At 39.8% G+C, this 18,725-nt stretch overlaps 1 protein-coding gene across 2 annotated transcripts in view; it reads right to left on the minus strand.

Annotated features, from left to right (window-relative positions):
* PLG (plasminogen) overlaps positions 1-13,896 on the minus strand; it is a 24,010-nt gene extending 10,114 nt beyond the window's left edge. Inside the window, exons 1-9 of one of the 2 annotated variants that reach the window (XM_069010712.1) lie at positions 13,789-13,896; positions 10,453-10,588; positions 8,003-8,109; positions 4,217-4,331; positions 3,219-3,358; positions 2,503-2,620; positions 2,262-2,380; positions 1,234-1,396; positions 516-646 (exon numbers count right to left, since the gene is read on the minus strand). In XM_069010712.1, the coding sequence (XP_068866813.1) occupies positions 516-646; positions 1,234-1,396; positions 2,262-2,380; positions 2,503-2,620; positions 3,219-3,358; positions 4,217-4,331; positions 8,003-8,109; positions 10,453-10,588; positions 13,789-13,837 (1,078 nt within the window). In that variant the 5' untranslated portion in view covers positions 13,838-13,896. Of the gene's footprint in view, positions 1-515; positions 647-1,233; positions 1,397-2,261; positions 2,381-2,502; positions 2,624-3,218; positions 3,359-4,216; positions 4,332-8,002; positions 8,110-10,452; positions 10,589-13,788 lie in introns of both variants that reach the window. The other variant, XM_069010711.1, reaches the window with a different exon arrangement.
* Between the last annotated feature and the right edge of the window lie 4,829 nt (positions 13,897-18,725).

Below are 18,725 nucleotides of genomic sequence, written 5' to 3' on the forward strand. Positions count from 1 at the left end.
TGCGGATTTATTTCAGCTCACAAGCCAAATAGTTAACATATGGATCAAAATTTTTTCAGGATAGCGGGCTGGCTGTGTCTTTGCCATGGACATATGTGTGGAACAAGACTACCTTGTGTAAGGAGAATTTCCTTCTCCTTGTTTTCTATGGAGTCTTGGTTCAGTGCTCTTAAATTATCTTAGGTTTTGCTTCAGGTTCAGTTTTTAAGGAACTGGCATGTAAAGCTAGCTAACTTTTCCATGGAGCATTTAAAATTTTAGAAGTGGAGGTAACCACTTGGCAAAATGAAGACCTCTGTTACTGCAATATTTCCTGATCTGAGTCGATAGCTGACTTAAAACCTTCTACACTTAGCCACCAGACTGAATATACCAGCCTGGGCTCCACATCAGGCCCAGGAGCTCAACCAGACACGGCAATGCTGACAGTTATAGCAGCAATGCAACTGAGTCACACAAGGTTTTTCAAAACAAAGCATGATGAGCCTTCACTTTCAGTTGTCTCCTGTTCTTACCAGGGGCCTCTGGCTTGGTACTGTCACAGGAGGGGATGTTGCAATATTCCCACCGGGCAGTTGTGTTGGTGGTGTAACACCATGGCCTCTTCTCACCATCGGGATTTCTGCAGTAGTTTTCATCTAGGCTCCTAAAACAGAAAACTTGACTGATAAAAGTCTCTCATGGAAATCTATTAAAGGTTATGAACAAAATGAGAATCTCTTGCTGCCTAGTTTACTGTTGCATTTACTGGTAGGTAACTGTGGCTCTCATTTATTGATGCCATCTGTTACATGAAAAATTGCAATTCACTGGTGTTTCCGATGTGCTAAACCAGACACTTGCTTGACTGATGGATGAATTAAGAGATTGTAGTACTTTGAGGCCAAAAACAGCACAGTAGAAAGAACTAGGGTGAAAGAATCTAGCCCCAAGCAAATATTATAATTGTACCTTACTCCACATGATTCCATCTGAGCAACCGTACAGTAAAAGGATGAAATGAGGAGGGAAAAGTCAATCAAGCAGAGTTTGAAAGTCAGTAGAGGAGACATCAGTATTCAAGAACAAAGAAGTCAATTAAAAAAATGTACAAAAAAATGGAAAATATTAGATCCAGCAGGTGATGAATGCTGGTGTAACTGAAGAACTTTGCAATATAGATGAAGAAAACTGAAGTAATTTTGAGACTTGGTATTTCTCCTGGACACTGAATAAGAGAGGGGTTTCACTTACTGGCAGGGATAGTTTTCAGGAGTGCGAGCGTGTCTGTGGGGAGATTGAGAATTCCAGTGCTGACAGGTATTTCCCGATTCAGTAACAGATATTGTGCCTCGGTAGTCTTCTCCTCTTCCTGAGAGACACTGACGCCCTGGTGCAGGAGGTGGGGGGGGTGTTGCTGTTACAGAAAAAGGAACTCAAATTAAACAGTGCCTCCTAGATATAGTAAAAAACTAAACCAACAAACCACTCTGAACTTAATAATTAAGTGGGCATTTTAGATTTCTTTGCAGGTAAGTTCTAAATGTCAAAATATTTGAAAAGTCCAAAAGGCAGAGAAAAGATCTAAAGATATCTTTCTTAACTTTTTTTCTCCCATTTTAACTTCTTTACAAGCAGTCGGGCTGCCAAAAAGGCATTTGCATGTGCCCCTTTACAGCAGCCAGGATACAATACAGGATACAAAAGTCTGCATATGGAAATGCTAACAGCCTCATCAGAACAGAGCTGGAAAGTGAGCAAGTGGGAATACTGTGAAGAAAACCGGGGTGAAAGTGTCAGGCCCATCACTGATACATACACTTGCAGGTGTAAAGTAGACATACTCTAACTGGTGAGAGACAGCAAGGATGAGGTCTGGTGAGAAGTCCCAAGGAAAAGTATAATGGCAAGGACAGGCCTTTAGGGGAAAAGGAAACTGAAAAGGTGGAGAATTGATTTGGAAGAGCGAAACAAAAGCCAAAGTATTTTCAGGAAGAGTGAAACTGCTTGGCATCAAAAGAGGAACATCAGAAGAAACACCAGAAATGCCTGGTCATAGAAAAACACATCAAGGAAGGGAGATGTGCTCCAGACAAAACCATTAGAAATGCCTATGACAGAAATGGCTAGCCTCAATAAAGCTCTCAGAGGTTCATTTCAAAACGATTAATTTTTTTCTTTGAGATAAAATTCAGCTGTCTTTTATACTTTTCTTTATCTGTTCTGTTTGTTCTCGATTCTTGAACCATTCTGACTGGAAGAAGTCTAGAAGTCAGACTCACTGCAGCGAGGAATGTCACAATAATCCCAGCGTTTAGTTGGACTGGTAGTGAAACACCAGGGCCGAGGTTCACCATCGGGATTACGACAATAATTATTCTTCAGATCCTTCTCTGGAAAACTGAACCAGAAAAATAAGTTTTAAGCTACATTACTAACAGCCATAACAATTATCCTGTCTGGTGCAGGGTGGTCTTCAGCCCACCACAGATGAGAAATAGACCATCACAGAACCTGACTTACTTTTCCGGGAGGTATCCATGAGAGTGAGGTTGCTGGGAGTCCCAGCGCTGGCACTCAAGCCCAGACACCGTTGTTGCAACTACTCCACGGTAGTTTTCTCCACTGCAGTGCATGCACTCTACTGTAGGAACAAGGCAGAATAAGGACAAGAGAGACAGAAAGCCTCTGATGAACTGCTCCGTAAACACTCCCACTCATCTCACATGAAGCTCAAGAGCCTGATCAGAGCACAAGGCTGAAGTACAGTCTTTTTTTTGGCAAAGTAAAAGCTTATTTTCCTTGGTGAGATGACTTTAACTAGTTGATAACATTTCTAGTATTCCATTAAAAAACCCAAATCAACATTACAGACGACAGGTTTTAAAAGAGCTAAATTGAATCTATTAAGATACAATTTAAAACCTGTGCTTTGCTGCTGTCACATTTTATTGAGTTTTGCACTAGCAACTGTCATTTGGTTCAATTCTAAGTTTAGGATATGTGAATACACCCATATGCCATGTTTTATCTAGGGAGAAAAAATGACTTTGTACAGCTGTTTGCAGGGTCTTTTGATATCTTCCTTGCTGATGTTGAAAATGTTTTGGAAAGTTTTGTGTTGAACTAAATTCAAGTTAGAAACAAATGCTCAATTGAAAATAAAAGTATCTGAATAACTTCACATTCTTGAACATATCTTGCAAAAACAGAAAAGAAGTCAGTATGTGTATCCTGACCTTCACACTCAGGGATGTTACAGTAGTCAAATCTGGTATCAGGATCTGTTGTGTAACACCAGGGTCCCTTTTCATCCTCGTCAGGATTTCTGCAGTAGTTTTCCTCCAGTCCTGCATTGGGATACTTTTCAGGTGTGTAACTGGAACAGAATTAAATGGGATTACAGAATAAGGGAAGTGTCCCAGCTGTTCAGACGAGGACTCTAAGAATGAAATCTTTATCTGAGGACCATTTTGTAGATGTTGGTCTTTAGAGGGCTCCTAATTGTTACTGTATGCCATTGCTGAAACATTACAAGTGCTGCAGTGATAGACTTCAGGAAGTACGGTGCCTCTAAGGCCAGTCATGCCTTTAATACTGGCATTTACTTTAGTTATTGGTTTCCAGCAGTTATTGCTCGGTCAAGGTACCATGTAGCCTGTAGTGAACTGTTTTCCTCTGGATATGTTCCCTGGGACATGCAATGAGAACATATTTGCTGAAATGTGAGAGTCCTCTGTAACCTGAATGCTATAACTTTTGAATAGAATGTTACTAAATAAACTGAGTCAGGTATTTTTTATTAAATACAAGAACTACTGCCTTGTTAATTGTGGATTCACTGATAAAATGATGCACATCTATCTCATCTGTCACATGTTATACCTTTGGCCAAGAGAAGTTCTTGCTCTGGTGAGATTACTGAAAAATTCTGATTTCAGAAGAACCAGAGGTGCCCCTGTCTAGTGCTTTGCTCATGTAAAGACTATAAAATTTAAATGGGGCTGCCAAGGCTGACAGTGTCTTTATTAATCATAGTCTCACTTGGAGAGCACCACTTGGAGGTCTCTGAATTACAACTGAGATTAGAGAATGATCTTATTTTTGATAGGTATAGAAAAATAATTCATTAGAAGACTTTTAACACCAAACAAATTGCTTACAAGACTAATTAGCCTATATGTATGGCTTGACAAAATTTCAGAAAAACATATAAACAGACACGAAAAGACCTTACTTTGGTTTATGTGGGTCATTATCAGCCCACTTCTGGCACTTCACACCTTTCTGAGTCTTGGCTTCTGTTCCTCTGTAATCCACTCCTTTTCCCTCCTTGCATTCTAGAAGATAAACTGAAATATGTGCTTAATCAGTACCATAACATATTGATTGGATTCTAACATGTACAAAATCCATTTTCATGCTAACACACTTAAATATATTTGATCATATTTTGACTTCCTTATGTTCTCAAAGCTAGACAGTTCACATTGTAAAAACCTACTAGTTAGCTGATGTCTAAGTTGACTTAATTAGGACTGAAAAATGTATGCGAAAGAAAAAAAAGTTCCACACCAGAATTCCAGACAAATAAGTGTAACACAATCTAGTTATTTTGGGAACACACCATGGTAGATTTAAATAAGAAGTATGCTTTTAACATTTACATAGATACTATAGCAAAATAGAAACACATTCTCTTTTTCTTACCTCCTATGACATTATTATAGTTATGCACAGGAATGCTTTAAATCTTTAAAGACAGTCCCTGAATTCAGCTGAAGACAACAAGACAGGTTCACAGATGCACAAATAGACTATTTTACCAGTTTAAATAAGCCATTTTTTTAAGTTCATTTAAATTCCGATGACATTTTTTCATTAAAGTTTACCATGTAATGAATGAGATTTAATTAATTTATGATATGCTGAAACAACGATTTTTTGCTGTTCAAAATAAAATGGATATTTGGTTGAATGTCTATATTATATATATCTTTGCACTCTTATATTCTGGAACTTAATAGTACTTCCATGAATAATAGAAAAATAAGGACTGAATGAATTAGCGATTAAATCCTGTCTCTGTATAAGACAAAGGATTTTAATTTTAATGCTGATGAAGTCTGGGGTTAGTCATCTTAAAACATAAAATTGTTTTAAATGAATAATAATTAAATTAAAGGAGAACTGAAAGCTCAGTGTTGCAATTTTTTTTCCCAGGAGGTGGGAGAAACCATAACCCCACTGAAGCCCCTAAGACTTTCCTAGCAGACCTGGGCAATCACCTTTCCCAGCACAGAACTGGTGACTGCAAGGGCAGAGATGGCTTGCAAGGGGCATCTCTTCCAAGGCACAGCTGAAGGAACTCAGATCTTGGCATATTCCCTCAGAGCTTCTGTGTCTGCAGTTCAGGGACAGTCACTGTCAGGCAACGTGTCCTCTGGCTTGGAAAACTAAGTAGGAAACTCATTTAACATTTCCCTAGAGAAGCAATCTGTCTTTTAGGTTGTGAGCTTGTCTCAGTGTCTTTAAGTAGTATCCAAAGGGAGTACTTGTAGAGACCCAGGTTTGCTACAGTTTTTCTCAGCATTAAAGTTGTAACAAAGCTGACATACAAGCAGAAGATTAAGAGAAACCTGGAGAAATAATGCCATTTTACACAGATCTGTCTTGCCCAAAGTGAGAAGGACTAATATTTGAATCCAAAATACGGTTCAGCTTTTTTCTGAGGGCTGATAGTTTAGACCTGAATTCACAGATGTACCTTTAGGCATGCTTTTATTTCAGTGTATGTAGAGGGGAGTTTATTCTAGAAACTTTAGCTGGAAGCCATTTGGATCCCTCAAACAATTTTGCAATAAAATAACATTAAACCCCTCAATTACTGAGCATTGAATCAGTCAAGTGCTGACTCTTTTGTTTGTGTAAACTTTTGACTGTTTATATAACCTTTAGGGCTTTTTCTTTCTGATGACAAATGACTAACTTTGATCCCCAAACTCAACCCATGTCCCTTGGATTAACTATTTCCAAACAGATAGGTAGGTAACAATTCCCAAATGCAGCTTTAATTCTTATTACTTTTACTATAAGTCAGAGAAGGTTAACTTTCTCTTTTATAGCACATACTATAGAAAAAATAACTTCTGAAACTGTCTGTTTTGTACTAATTTTCATCCTTTTCTTTGAAGGCAAGGATAAAAAGCAACTAGGTCTCATTGAGTAATTGCATTGACTGAAAAAATTACTGCAAATAAAATGATGAACAACACAGAAACCTTCTGGCACATACACAATAGGCTGTGTTTTTGATGTTTACGATACCAAGGTCCGTCTTTTGGTTTCTGTAGGTAAAGGTGCGATTTTTGGAAATTTTGGTTATGTCAAACAACAGTTTTTCACACTTTTAGTGGTGTGGGTCTGTTATTTCAAGAAACTAAAACACATGTCTATGGCCTCAAAAGATGTAACAAATCCTCAATGTATTGCAGGACCAGGTTCTAGCCACAGTAAACCCAAGGGATGACTCAAAAATAAAAAATCACAGTCTAGCTTCTGATCACTGTAAGCAAAACCAATACAGTTATTTACATATAACTCATTCAGTCTTTTAGCTTTGTTATTTGCTAATTGATTCACTCAGTTTTCCTTCTACATAGGAACTGCAGAAGAATTTTTAGTGTTACTTAGATGCGATTTATGGAAATTCCCACCTGCTTCTGTGTATAGTAAAAGAGCTAATGTTCTAAACATTAAATTACCTACAGAAAAAAATGTAGCTTGACATAGGCTTCAGAAGACATCAGGTTGAAAAGGACCCTCAATGGTCTTTGGTCCACAGCCCCAGAAATAGCACATCCAGGTTCAAAGGTGGATGAGACTGCTCAGAGCAGCATCTGCAAGGGTGAACGCTCCACAGCCTCTCTGGGAAATGTGGCCCAGTGCTTACCCACCTTTCTGTGGAAAATTACTTCCTAATATCCTAACAATGTCTGAACAAAATCTCATTTGGATGTTCAGCTGCAATCCAGCCAGTAGTTGAACAGATAGTTGAACTACTATCTAAAATCAACTACAACAGTAGTTGAGCTACTATCTAAAATCTCCTTGCAGCTGCTGTAGACACAGCATTGTCCTATTCCACAGGAAGGGATAAGGGCAGGTCGGCAGAGAAGTAAAGATGCAGTTCTCCAGAGCTCATGGGTATTTACTGTCAAGTTATTATGATTCTTGCCTCTTGCTTGGAAACTGGCCCATCAAAACCACTTCATGATTTTCAGCAGCTGAGAACCTGCTTCATCTTAGCTTTTGATGCACCTTGCTTTGTTGAAGGACACAAAAGTCTTGAGATAACATAGTTTCCAATTTCTGAATATTTTCAAAAGCATTAATATTTTTTTCAATCTTAAAACTCAGCAAATGGTCAAAGATAGTGTTTATGAAGTCATTTAACACAGAACAGAAGTAATTCTATTCAGAGTTTACCACATTATCTTTTATCTGAATGATCCCTAAGGAGATCTTTTCTCCCTTCTATATTACTAAAGTCAGGGAACAGGACAATTAAATTTATGTTACATTAAAAATAAACCACATTCCTTCTTTCCTGTATATAGCAAGAGCTCCATGCTCGATAATGTAGTTCAAAAATAGTCTTAAATCCCAATTGTTTCCTTCCATTATCATCAATAAGGTGATAATATTTGAAACAGGATAAAAAATTGGATAGCTGCCCTTTCTCAGAGACATACTTTGTATTTTCAGAAATAATTAGAGACCATTTCTGTCAAATAATCCTCATCTATTACAAAAATATTAATAAATAAAATATGTACAAAAGGGAAATACAAAAATTCACCATGTCAATTAATTATGCCATAAAAATAAGAATAGGATAAAAATGCCACCAATTGGCCCCAACTGAAGAGTACAAACATCATATAGCAATATACAAATATTATAAAAATAGATCCTTTTTATCTGAAGAGAGTCCAATAATATAAAAAAGACATAGACATACCTCTTTTTTCGTAAAGAACTGCATTTGCTCTTCTGAATATCATTGCTGTTTTGGTGTTCTCAGTCAATGTTAAACACTGTTGGTCTTTACTAGTAAATAAGAAGGCCCTGTTGAAATTAAAAGGAGAGAGCAATGTAAGAAACAATGGCTGGATAGATGCTTATTTTCCTGAAAACATTTTTGAGTATTCAGTTGTCATTTTATCAAGCACTACAGTTCAGTATATTTAAGACTGAGAAACTGAGCTCACATTTTCAGTGGTGATTTTCACTTCTAAGCGTTCATATCAAACTTAGGTTGAAATGGAGCAACAAGAACAAATTATAACAAGGGACAAAAGATTTATAACCTGCTAGACATTCAAGAGATCATGCTGAAGGGGATAAATGCACAAGGCACCTTGATCTTATTTCAGAAATATTAGTGGTCATTCAAGGAGTGGGACATTCCACAGTATGCAGCAGTTAGCAAGGAGCAGGTAAAACACAGGCCAGGACCTTAAATTATTTTGTGGTAGCTGTTCTGCATCTTTGTACATGAAGCAGTGCAAGCACTTTTTAAGAAACAGCCTTTTGTCTTTTCAGCAAGTGCCTACACTGTAAGCTGCAAAACTGAAGCAGATGGTGTAGCCTTTACAACAGCATCCAAGGAAACCTTCTGACAGGCTAAGCAATTCCTACAGCTGGCTTTTCTGAACTAGGAAAAGAGCAATAGCAGCATGGCATTCAGTGGGTAGATCCACACCAGGAAAGCAAATACTGACAAAGCATATTCTGCAGCCCTGTGACCAGGTGGCATGGCCCCAGTGGGCCTGTGCTTGTAAATTCACACAGCCTCTTCCTAGAGGTGCAGGATCACATCTGGACTCATTGCTGGCAACCATATCCATGAGTGGTCTGGAGAGTGCTGCTTGTCCTGGGTCAAAACTACACCAGGGCTGCTGCCCCCAGTTAAGCCAATTAAGCTGTCAGTAATGTTAAATTCGTAAGTAGGGAAGTAACTAAGGAGCTCAGCCCAATCCACCTCTAAGGTGGGATAACATGTCTGAAGTATTGATCTGAACAGCTTGGTCTGAAGCATTCATGTGAGGATGCTGCAGTGCTGGCCTGGTCTTGAGCTCTGCCTTTCTTTCCTCAGATCCTTCCTGCCAGATAGCACCTGTTCTGGCTTGATTGTAATAGATCTCACATAATTAATGTTAATAACTGATATTATTCCAGTGAAAGGTAATGGTAGGCTTAGACACCAGGACAGAGGCTAAGGAATGATACAGTGTCTGAATATGCCTCAAAAGTAAACATTAATTCCCTGAAAACTGTAAATGTATAATCTGAATATATAGACTTGACCTCTCTGCCTTCCTCCCTACACTCCTGAACCACATGCTACTGAAGCTCTGCCCTCTTTGTGGTTTTCAGAGTGAAGCTAGCTCAAAGGTAATTGGTGGTACTTCACACTCTCAGCAAAACCCTGTAATCCTTCAGGGTTACACCTTTTTAAAGTAAGTCCCATTTTCCCTTTTGAGTTAAAACACAGTTACAAAACACATTTAAACTGTATCCCTGCCTTGAATAAAAGCATTAAGTAGAACCAAGTGCTTGAAACAACACTGCAGACAATCACTCTGCTGAGTTCCAAAAGGTGTGCTGCAGAAGTGGTAGATCAAGATCTTCTGAAGACTGGAAGAGAAAACCCCTCTGCCCCATATGTGCAGATTGCCTCCCACCACAGTAAGGGATCTCTCTCCTCACTGCCCCAGTTTGCTGCTATACTGCTGGAGCTCAGTGGGCTCTGAGGCTTTGGTGCAGGAGATCCAGAAGCCCTAGGCTCAGAGCAATAGGCTCCACTGGGGCAGAAGCCTGAGCAAAGAACAGTGGTACAGACTCATGAACACATTTCATGCTTTCTAGCCCCTTGAGCCTCGTTAATGCAAGTGCAGGCAGAGGCCTTGGCTGAAAGTGGGGTTTAGGATCATGGAGGTTTAGGTGGCTGTCTCTTTCTCAGAGTAAGTAGAAATTACCTAAGTGCAAATTCTAGTAAAATTCAGAATAATGGATTTATCTGCAAGATAGCCAATGCAATGAACATAAGCAATGCCATTATTGCTGTCCTAAATTCCCAAGAAATTAATTGTGATTCCTTGTTGCAAGAGTGCAAGAGTCTTGATAAAACCATGTCCAGTTGGTTTGCAGCGTGTCAAGCTGTGCATCAAGATATTGTAAACTTTTTCAATAATAATTCAACATAACTTTCTTAATTTCTCGATTTCTTCTGTCTTCACCTATATGTCCCAGGCATTCTGTTTCTACACATTTTTTTGTTTTTACAGCAAACCTCAAACCCACACATAGTCATAAGGAAACCCTTGAAAGTTCAGACTGCTGATAAAAAAGGCATATTGTTCCATCACCTGCAAGGAAAGACGTATGTGGGAATCAGTAAAAAATTACCTGCAAGCAAACTTTTCCTCATTTTCACATTTCTCTGCACATTCTTCTTCACTATTTGCTCTATAAGCTTGCTTCATTGGGTTCAGCAACCAAGCTCCCTCTGTTCTCACATAGAGGTCTAGGATGCCTCCTTGCACTAAAAGGGAAAAGAGAGAAAAAGGAGTGAAAATGGGAATGACAATTTGATCTCTTTGAAACTCTCATGTTAAATTCTTTATCACCTAGTTATGTGACATGATCATTTAATTGCTGCAATAATTGGGTTAATGGTGACAAAATATGGGCAAATCTAAAATGTCTTCCTGGTGTGATAAAAGGTAGCATCACTGAAAACCCAGTGTAAGGCAGGACAGAGAAATGGCTTGGACAGTGCTTTGTCTCATACTGAAAGTCGTAACAAGTAACACAAACCTACGGTATAAAGTGATGGGAGCACAGAAGACAACCCAAGGAGGAAAAACAGTGAGGTGTTTCAGAAAGAAAATACTGGCCATGCATGCTTTGGAGAAAGGGAACCAATGGGACTCAAGAACGATGTGAAACAATGTTTGTCCATTGCTGTTCCTCTATCCACATGGAATGACTCCATATTTATCAGCCACCTCTTCTCAAAGGCTCCTACGTTTGCAAGAAACAAACCATCCTCAGTCACTGGGCTTGTCAGATGTTCAGTTTGTCATTTTTGTAATAACCCTGTACTGAACTTACTTAATAATCAAGGTAGCAGTTGTTGCCCTCCATTGCAATGAATTAACACACAACACTAAACTGGTAAATAAATTCACCTAACAACCTCTGGGCTACAGCTGCGTGTCAAACACAGAGGATACGAAAAAGTACAGCTATGTTCAATGGTAAACTCAAAAAATGTTCAAGAACAGTCCTCCTTGTAAAGGACTTTTTCATTTAGTATTTTCCTGTTACAGCTATGCAATCTCTGAATTAGTGCACAGCACTGACTTCCATGACTTCTAGCTGCAGGGTCATGGAGTTGCACAAGTCCTGTGATTTTTACAGTTTCTTTATCAGAGGAGCATATGACTCTTCTGACGAACATTTGGCTCTGGGAGCTACCTGTTCTGTAAGGTTTCAACCCCAAACAGACACCCTGGCCCCTGGTCATTGCAGGACATCTCGGTCCTGCTCTGTGTTTTTGTGCCTGGCCTTATGCAATTGCTGAATAAAAGGCAGACAGGGGATGAACCAGACCATGACTGGCATCTCAGGAATAGCAGCCGTGCTGCAGAGACCTTTCTCTGACCCCTGTCTGTCTCAGCCATGGCCCAATGCCAGCAGGAGGGACAAAAAGCCTCCTTGTCCCACACAGACCCATGGCCTGTGACGGGGAGCTCCACTGAGTTGTTCAGTGGTGTCTTTCCAGCTGAGAAAGGCAACAGCTCCTGCCTTTCCTGAGCAACTCTCTTTAGTGTAAAGCAGGCTCTTATGCCTCCTGGTATTAAATAACCTGAGAGGTAGCTCAGCCTGCCATAGGGTATTTTCTTGAAGATCATTTTGCATCTACAAGTTGAAGATGATAAAATAGGGATAAAAGCCAAATTGTGCTTCCTCTCATACAATTGCAAAAGCGGAGAAGTTCCTGCAGGGGGTTTTCTGCATGTAGACTAGGGAAGAGTTCATCCCTAAGGGTTGACAGTTACTTTAACAGTATGCATGGAAGAAAAGGATAGCTGCTGGAAAAGAAAAGAATAAGTGAAAAAAAATACAATGAAATTTCATGTGGCAGGCAGAGGAATCACAGATTCCACTAGTTATTTCAAAACAAAAACATTGAGAAGAAATGAGTTTTGAGAGAAAACATTAAACTAGGTTAAGACAATGTCATAGGGATGCTGCAATGCTCTCCACAAGGAAAAGAAAAACAAGTAAAGAATTCCTACTATGGTACAGCTTCCATGCAAACTTAATTCTGTTCTGTTTTGACATTTTGCAATAATATCGTCATTAATATTGCAGCATTTTATTTTAGAAATATTGACAGGGTCATAATTAATCTGGGTCATAAAAATATTTTCCCCCTTTCTGTTCTATTTATGTGGCATGGCATAATACTTTATAAATAAAAAAGGAAAATATGCAATCTGAATAAAAATGCAGTAAATTTTCTAGCTACCATTTTCCCTATATCTATGGTATTTTACAGTCGCAGAAGGATGTATAACTATCTTATTCAGAAATGCAAATATTTACTACCATTTGATAAAGGATTTGCAAACAAAAGTATAGTATTTCAGATAAAAGCCCAAATAGTATATTTTCCTGCTCCATATAAAATCCTTACTTAATTCAGAAAGGTATTTGATTTGACTGAGGCTGTTCATTTGCAAAAGCAATGCTTAAAAACTAGAATTTAAACTAGGATAAAAATTCTTAGCATTAAATAACAGGGGTTTTTTTATGCTGGGGCATGTCTCTAATATTTCCAGCTAAAATCTACCCCATACATTTTCCTAACTGTTACCTTTCTTATGTTTTAAAGCTACACATGTAAAATGTTTGTTTATTTTATTGCATCTTTATATATGCATTAGCACACTCATAACTGCAATCATAGCATACTGTGAGGTTATACAGACAGCTGCAAGAAGATGTGTGGTCTGAATCTCATAGTTCATTGGACTTTAAGGTTTTTAGGACAGATAATACTCATATATATGAAACCCATATAAATATATCTAAAGAATCCTATTCAGTTCTTAAGGGTTAAAAATTTTTTTGCACCATCTTCCACAAAAATATCACTTCATACAAAAAATATTGCAGAAACTAACACTGATCAGATTTGGTCTCCCTATCACATGGAATGAAAAATTTACTTGTGGTTATGAAAAAGACTGAAACTGCAGTGTGTAGAACAAGCTTTCCCTTCCTTTGTATTCGGTTCTGCACAAGCATTAACACATTTTAAAGCAATCAAAAAAGGGATCACAGTAGCTGGCAGTAACATAGAAAAATTCCAAACCTAAGATAAAAGGCTGCTGAAACCAGAGAGAGCCATGCCTTTGTACAAGCCTTTGACAGGCAGCTTCCCAAGGGTCCCCCCATCTCTGGCCATGGGAAATGTTTGCTGGGAGCCATTAGTTGCCCATGCAGACACCAAGGCTGCTGCTTTTCTGGTGTCTCTAATGAACAGAACCCTGGAGCAAGCACTGCTCTCCCTCCATTCAGCAGCAGCTCTTGCTGGCCAGCAAGCCCCAAATCCATCATCGTCCCGGGAAGTTGTGACGCAGGGATTTGGGGACCTACCTTCACCCCATGGAGCTTGTAAGTGTTTGGCCCCAGTCTGACCTAGGCAAGCAGAAGGCAAAGGACTCTTACCTGAGCTGAGAAAGAACAGAAGGAGAAAGGCAGCTTTGCTAATCCCCATTTTGGCCCAGCCGGGGGGTGCTGGAAGTTGTGTGTGTCGGTGCTCAAAGTTTTATTGACTCGCACTGGAGTGAGGCAGCATCAAACAAACAAGGCAGGAGGATTAAGTTAATCATTCTCCCATGCTGTTCCCCCCTTGCTGTGGTGGGGCCGTTCAAACAACCTTGAATTGGATGGATTACCAAATCAGATTCAATCATTTCTACTGGATGCTATTAAATGCGAAGGCACTTTCTTGTTTTACAGGATATGTTTTGTTCTAAAATGGTTAGGTCCTTCTCTGCTAGAGAAAAGACAGGAATAATGTTGCTGGAAAGCATGGGAAATCATGTGTCCAGGCAGGATCTGAATATCCCTTGACACTAGAGTCCCAATAGTAAATTCAGCCATGATTACCTGTATTGATTTATAAGGAGCAACTTCTATTTAATCTCATGGTAAGCATGATTATAAGATTCAGATAATATTAACTCTGTAAAATAGTTTAATCTTACCTCTTTATTAAAGAATTCCTTTTCTGCTGTCTCCTTGACCTAGAGATTCCTTTTTCCCCCTCCATTTAGGAGTAGAACTTAATTTTAATTTCATTTAAATTTTAGATTTAAGAGGCTACTTTAAACCTTAAACATTAGGTTTAAGAACCATAGGTAGCAATTTAGTGTTCTTCCTCACCAGACATTTAACCTCACACTGCGTACACAAACTCATCCAGTGAGGGTGTCAGACTTTGCTCTGCTGTGTGTTATCCTGATTTCATCATCAGCTCACTCTGCATTTCCCAAGCAGCCTTTACCTCAGAAAAGTTGCACTGAAGCACCATTTCATGGCTTCTCTTGCATGTAAACTCTCTGGTGTTGCTTCAAAACAACTTATTGAATCACATGTGCTAGTGACTCACCAGAGGCAGGAGCAGGATGAATATTTGGATGGGGAGAACAGACTTGAATGGACACTGCTGGATCATGCAATTCAGTCCTCTGCAATTGAAGGCCGAAAGTTTACGGAATCATGAGTTGCTTCTAAAAACTAATGAGGCTATCCACTTCTACATCATCCTGCTTGCTTGAAGTAGAAGTTCCATTGTACTGAGGGCTTGGGATAAAGTTAGGAGTGCAGGAGTAAATATGTGAGAGAGGCATTCTAGCATGAGCACCAGCTTAGCTTCTATTTTACTGAAAATTTTAAAGCTGATCCTGCCTCTGGTCCTATGCTATTTTTCTCTTGTAGGGTAGTATAACACTATGTTAGTTGGTTGTTTTCTGTGCTTGAATCTGTTTTAATGCAACTTGTGAACAACAGCAAAGCATGGGATATCTGTAGAGGCTTGGGATACCACTGATGTTAGTCCAGGGAAGCAAAGCAGATGGGCTAGGGAGAGGAGCCGATTGGAGCTGGACTCAGCTCAGGGAAACATTTGAAGGGTGACAGGGAGAATGGGTCAAGCTGTAGTGCAATAATATGTGGGATCGGGCTTATCAGGTTTTAGGAACAGTTACTCATTGGGAAAGAAGGGTAAAACAAAGGAGCAGTAGGCTTTAAAACCAAGTAGGCTTTACTAGCAAGCAGGCTTTTGAGAAATATTCAATCCTGGTTTAGCCTCACATATTTTAATCAATCTTAAACCCATTTGCAATTCTTGCTCCAGATCCTGGTTTCCCTCTCTCCTGCTCTATACCCCCTGACTCCCTGGCCACAAACAGCACCTGCTCACCAATCCCTGTGCCTCCTTCCCATCAGATATTATCTGATAGTGGGTTTTTTTCCTTACTCCAATGCAAAACCTCTTTTCTGCTCAGCCCTGCCCTCCCCAGCATCTTTGGCACCTTCCCCATTTTTCTGTATCCCCCATTTCCACTGAGGAAGTCACTGGGTTACTGTGTTATGGTGCACATCTCGTGGTAAAAATCTAAGAAAAAAAGCTGCAGAAGTGGGTGAGTGCAGCTTTTTCTGCTGCATGGAGAGGTTTGAAAGGCTGTGAGTCTTAACTGAGTTTGTAAAACCCATCAATAAACACTACAGGTCAGAGATTTTAATCAGATTAGCTCTTCCTACTGGTTCTCAAAACCAAAGAAGCTAATCGTGGTAGCCAAAGGTTTGTTAACACATGTCCAGGATAGTTTGGGAAAATTTGCATGCATCACGCAAGCAAACTCTTCTGCAAGCTTTCCTCATGTTAAAAGTCTACATATACTCCTTCAGAATCTATACTCCTTCCTTATAGTCTATAGTTGTTGCCACTTTTAGGCTTGGCTCTGGTTCTTCTCTCAATCTCACTGCCTCAAATCTGATTTAAATGCACCTACATTGGTGCGGATGCTCTGAAGAAAGGAAAGAACACTCATATTGCCATTTCATTCAAAGATGGCAAGGCAGATTTGAAGAAATCTTATTATCTTTGCCTAAATGGATCTGATCCTGGAAAACTGGACTTGACAATATTGTCAGCAATTGCTCCTGGTACAAAAACAGTCATTCTGTAAGTTTTCCACAAGAAAATGACAAAACAGAGGTGTCTTTCATCTGCCACACTGGCACTCCTCACTGTTGTCTTGTGACAAGGATGTGACCCGTGAAGGCATTCTGTTTGAAAGGATCTCTTGTAAACTCTTGGTTTATCCTTTTGTGCCTTTCCTTCCTTCCTCTTTTCCCTCACAGATGCACACTGTATCTAAATCTTCCCCCAGTTCTGGTCTTGTGGTGTTTGTTCTCATTTATTTGATCACTGTGAGGCCCACCCATAGGTGGAAGTTTATCAGATCTTATTTCAGAGTCAGGGTACATTTGTTAGCACAGTGGTTAAAATATAAACAACAGTAGGAGACTTTTTAAATAGAAGTTGACCCTTGAAATTGGGTTTACTGTAAGTTCAGAAAAATACTGCCCCCCCCAAAAAGAAATTGCAAACAGTGTCAGAACACAGAGCACATAAATTCACTTAAACATAAATTCTCTAAATTTCAGAACAAGAAATTGTCAGAAAACAGACACGTAGATATCACTTCCTTGCTAAGAGGAAAGAACCAAAGTTCTTTCTTAGTTCTCTTTGAATATCCTCAAAGGAAGGGAACATTTCAAAAGGCATCTCTAAGGCATTGCACATCCACAAGACTGGGGCGAGCATGAAGAAAAGGAGTTTGTGTAGTTGCTCCAAAAAATAATACCATGACATAGAGCCATGCACAGCTGGGAAACAAGGAAGGCATTTTTACTTTCTTTTCAAACACACCCAGAAAAAGTAAGCTACATAGCCCTGATTCCCAGAGCGAGAGGGAACTTTGGGCAGCAACCCCAGATGGACAATGTGGATGGCTTCTAACAGCAGGAGCTGCTGAATGTAAGGTAGGGAGGAGTTTGGGAGAGGGAAAGGTAGCCAAGTTAAAAATAAATTCTGTCCCTGCTCTGCACTTGAAAGAACACAGAGGGCAGAAGATCTGGTAGATAAATTCATCTCTGTGACTTCTGGCCACAGATGCTAATGGATCCAAGGAAAGGAAAGTGACAATAAGGAGATGCAAAGAGGATCTTTTTCCAGTAGTCAAAGCTTCTGCCTTTGAAACGTTCTTTTGTTCTGGCTGCTGCCAAATGTAAGAAACCAGCAGAATAAAGGCAGACAAATGAGGAGAAGTTAGGAAGTGAGCAAACTGAGTGTCATCTTTACAACAGAATGATCTAAAGAATTAATTACTGAGGTTTCTGCATTGCTGAAAACGTGTCTGGAAATACAGAGACTGTGCAATTGCCTTTAACAGAGGTGTGGAGAGCATTAAAGCCATGGAGAATCTGGCAGCCAGCACTTAGCACACCGTGTGCTACAAGTCTTTGTACGTAAGTGACAACTGCATCATGTTGCTGCTAGACAAGAGGGTAAAATAATTCTTCATTTCCTAGACAGAGAACATCAGAGAAACCACAGCTACACTAAAGGACTGTGGACAGCAGAGTGACCCTGTGTGTGCAGCTCTGAGTCCTGCTTGAGTGCCCCAGCATGTAACATTCAGCACTAGCACTGCTTTGGGAAGCAGTTCAGCAAAACTGCTGTGGTGATCTCCTGTAGCCTACTCCACGTTTCTGTTAGGGGGAGCACGTGTTCCACACCCAAAATTGTCCTTTCTTGATTTTCTTTTTCTCCTGCTCTACTGCTGTCATCACCCTGTCTAACGAGTGCTACCTGCCATTCACATGTGCGGCTTCACAACACAAACAGAGAAGCAGCACGTAATAGGGCCTGAAATGCAACCTGTATGTCTGATTTTCTTTTTAGCTCTGTGTTCTTCTTGGAAGAGTCTGTAAGAAAGTGAGAATCTGTTTGTGTTCAGGCTCCTCAAAGACTGGTAGGGGCCAGGTCATTTTTGTGTTTAGCAGGCGAGCAGTTCCTGTCTCTGCTGTTCCAAGTCATGGGACTCAGCCGTGAGCTCTGCTCTGGAGCCCACGCAGATGGAGGGTTGTTGAACTCTTATCAGTCCTTCCTGTCACACCTAATGGTGCAACTTAACCCTTTGACCACTCTGTTCAAAATGTTTAGAGTTAATGGTGAGTCCTTGGATGAAGGTAAGGGCAAATTGGCAGCAGAATGTGGAAGAGAAAATGAAGAAAAGAAGCATAACCATTATTCCACTTATGGTTAGAAAAGCAGAGGAGAGACTGTGGAGAGATTTTGCATTTTACCCAACAGTTGTCCAAGTGCTTCCAAAGACCCCTGCAAATGTCTGCTATTTGTAAGGTGCTGTTCTGGACTATTTCTACTCACCTAGGCAGTTATATACAATGATCAGTGCTGCAGTGCTTTGCTAACTGATGGTTCCAGCTAGTGATGAAATCAACTGGGTAGAAATGTCATTGAAATAAAACGAATGTTTATAGTTCCTTACTTCTGTGACAGTTTCAGAAAA

The sequence above is a fragment of the Aphelocoma coerulescens genome, chromosome 3, assembly GCF_041296385.1.
Source record: "Aphelocoma coerulescens isolate FSJ_1873_10779 chromosome 3, UR_Acoe_1.0, whole genome shotgun sequence".
NCBI classification, from domain to species: domain Eukaryota; kingdom Metazoa; phylum Chordata; class Aves; order Passeriformes; family Corvidae; genus Aphelocoma; species Aphelocoma coerulescens.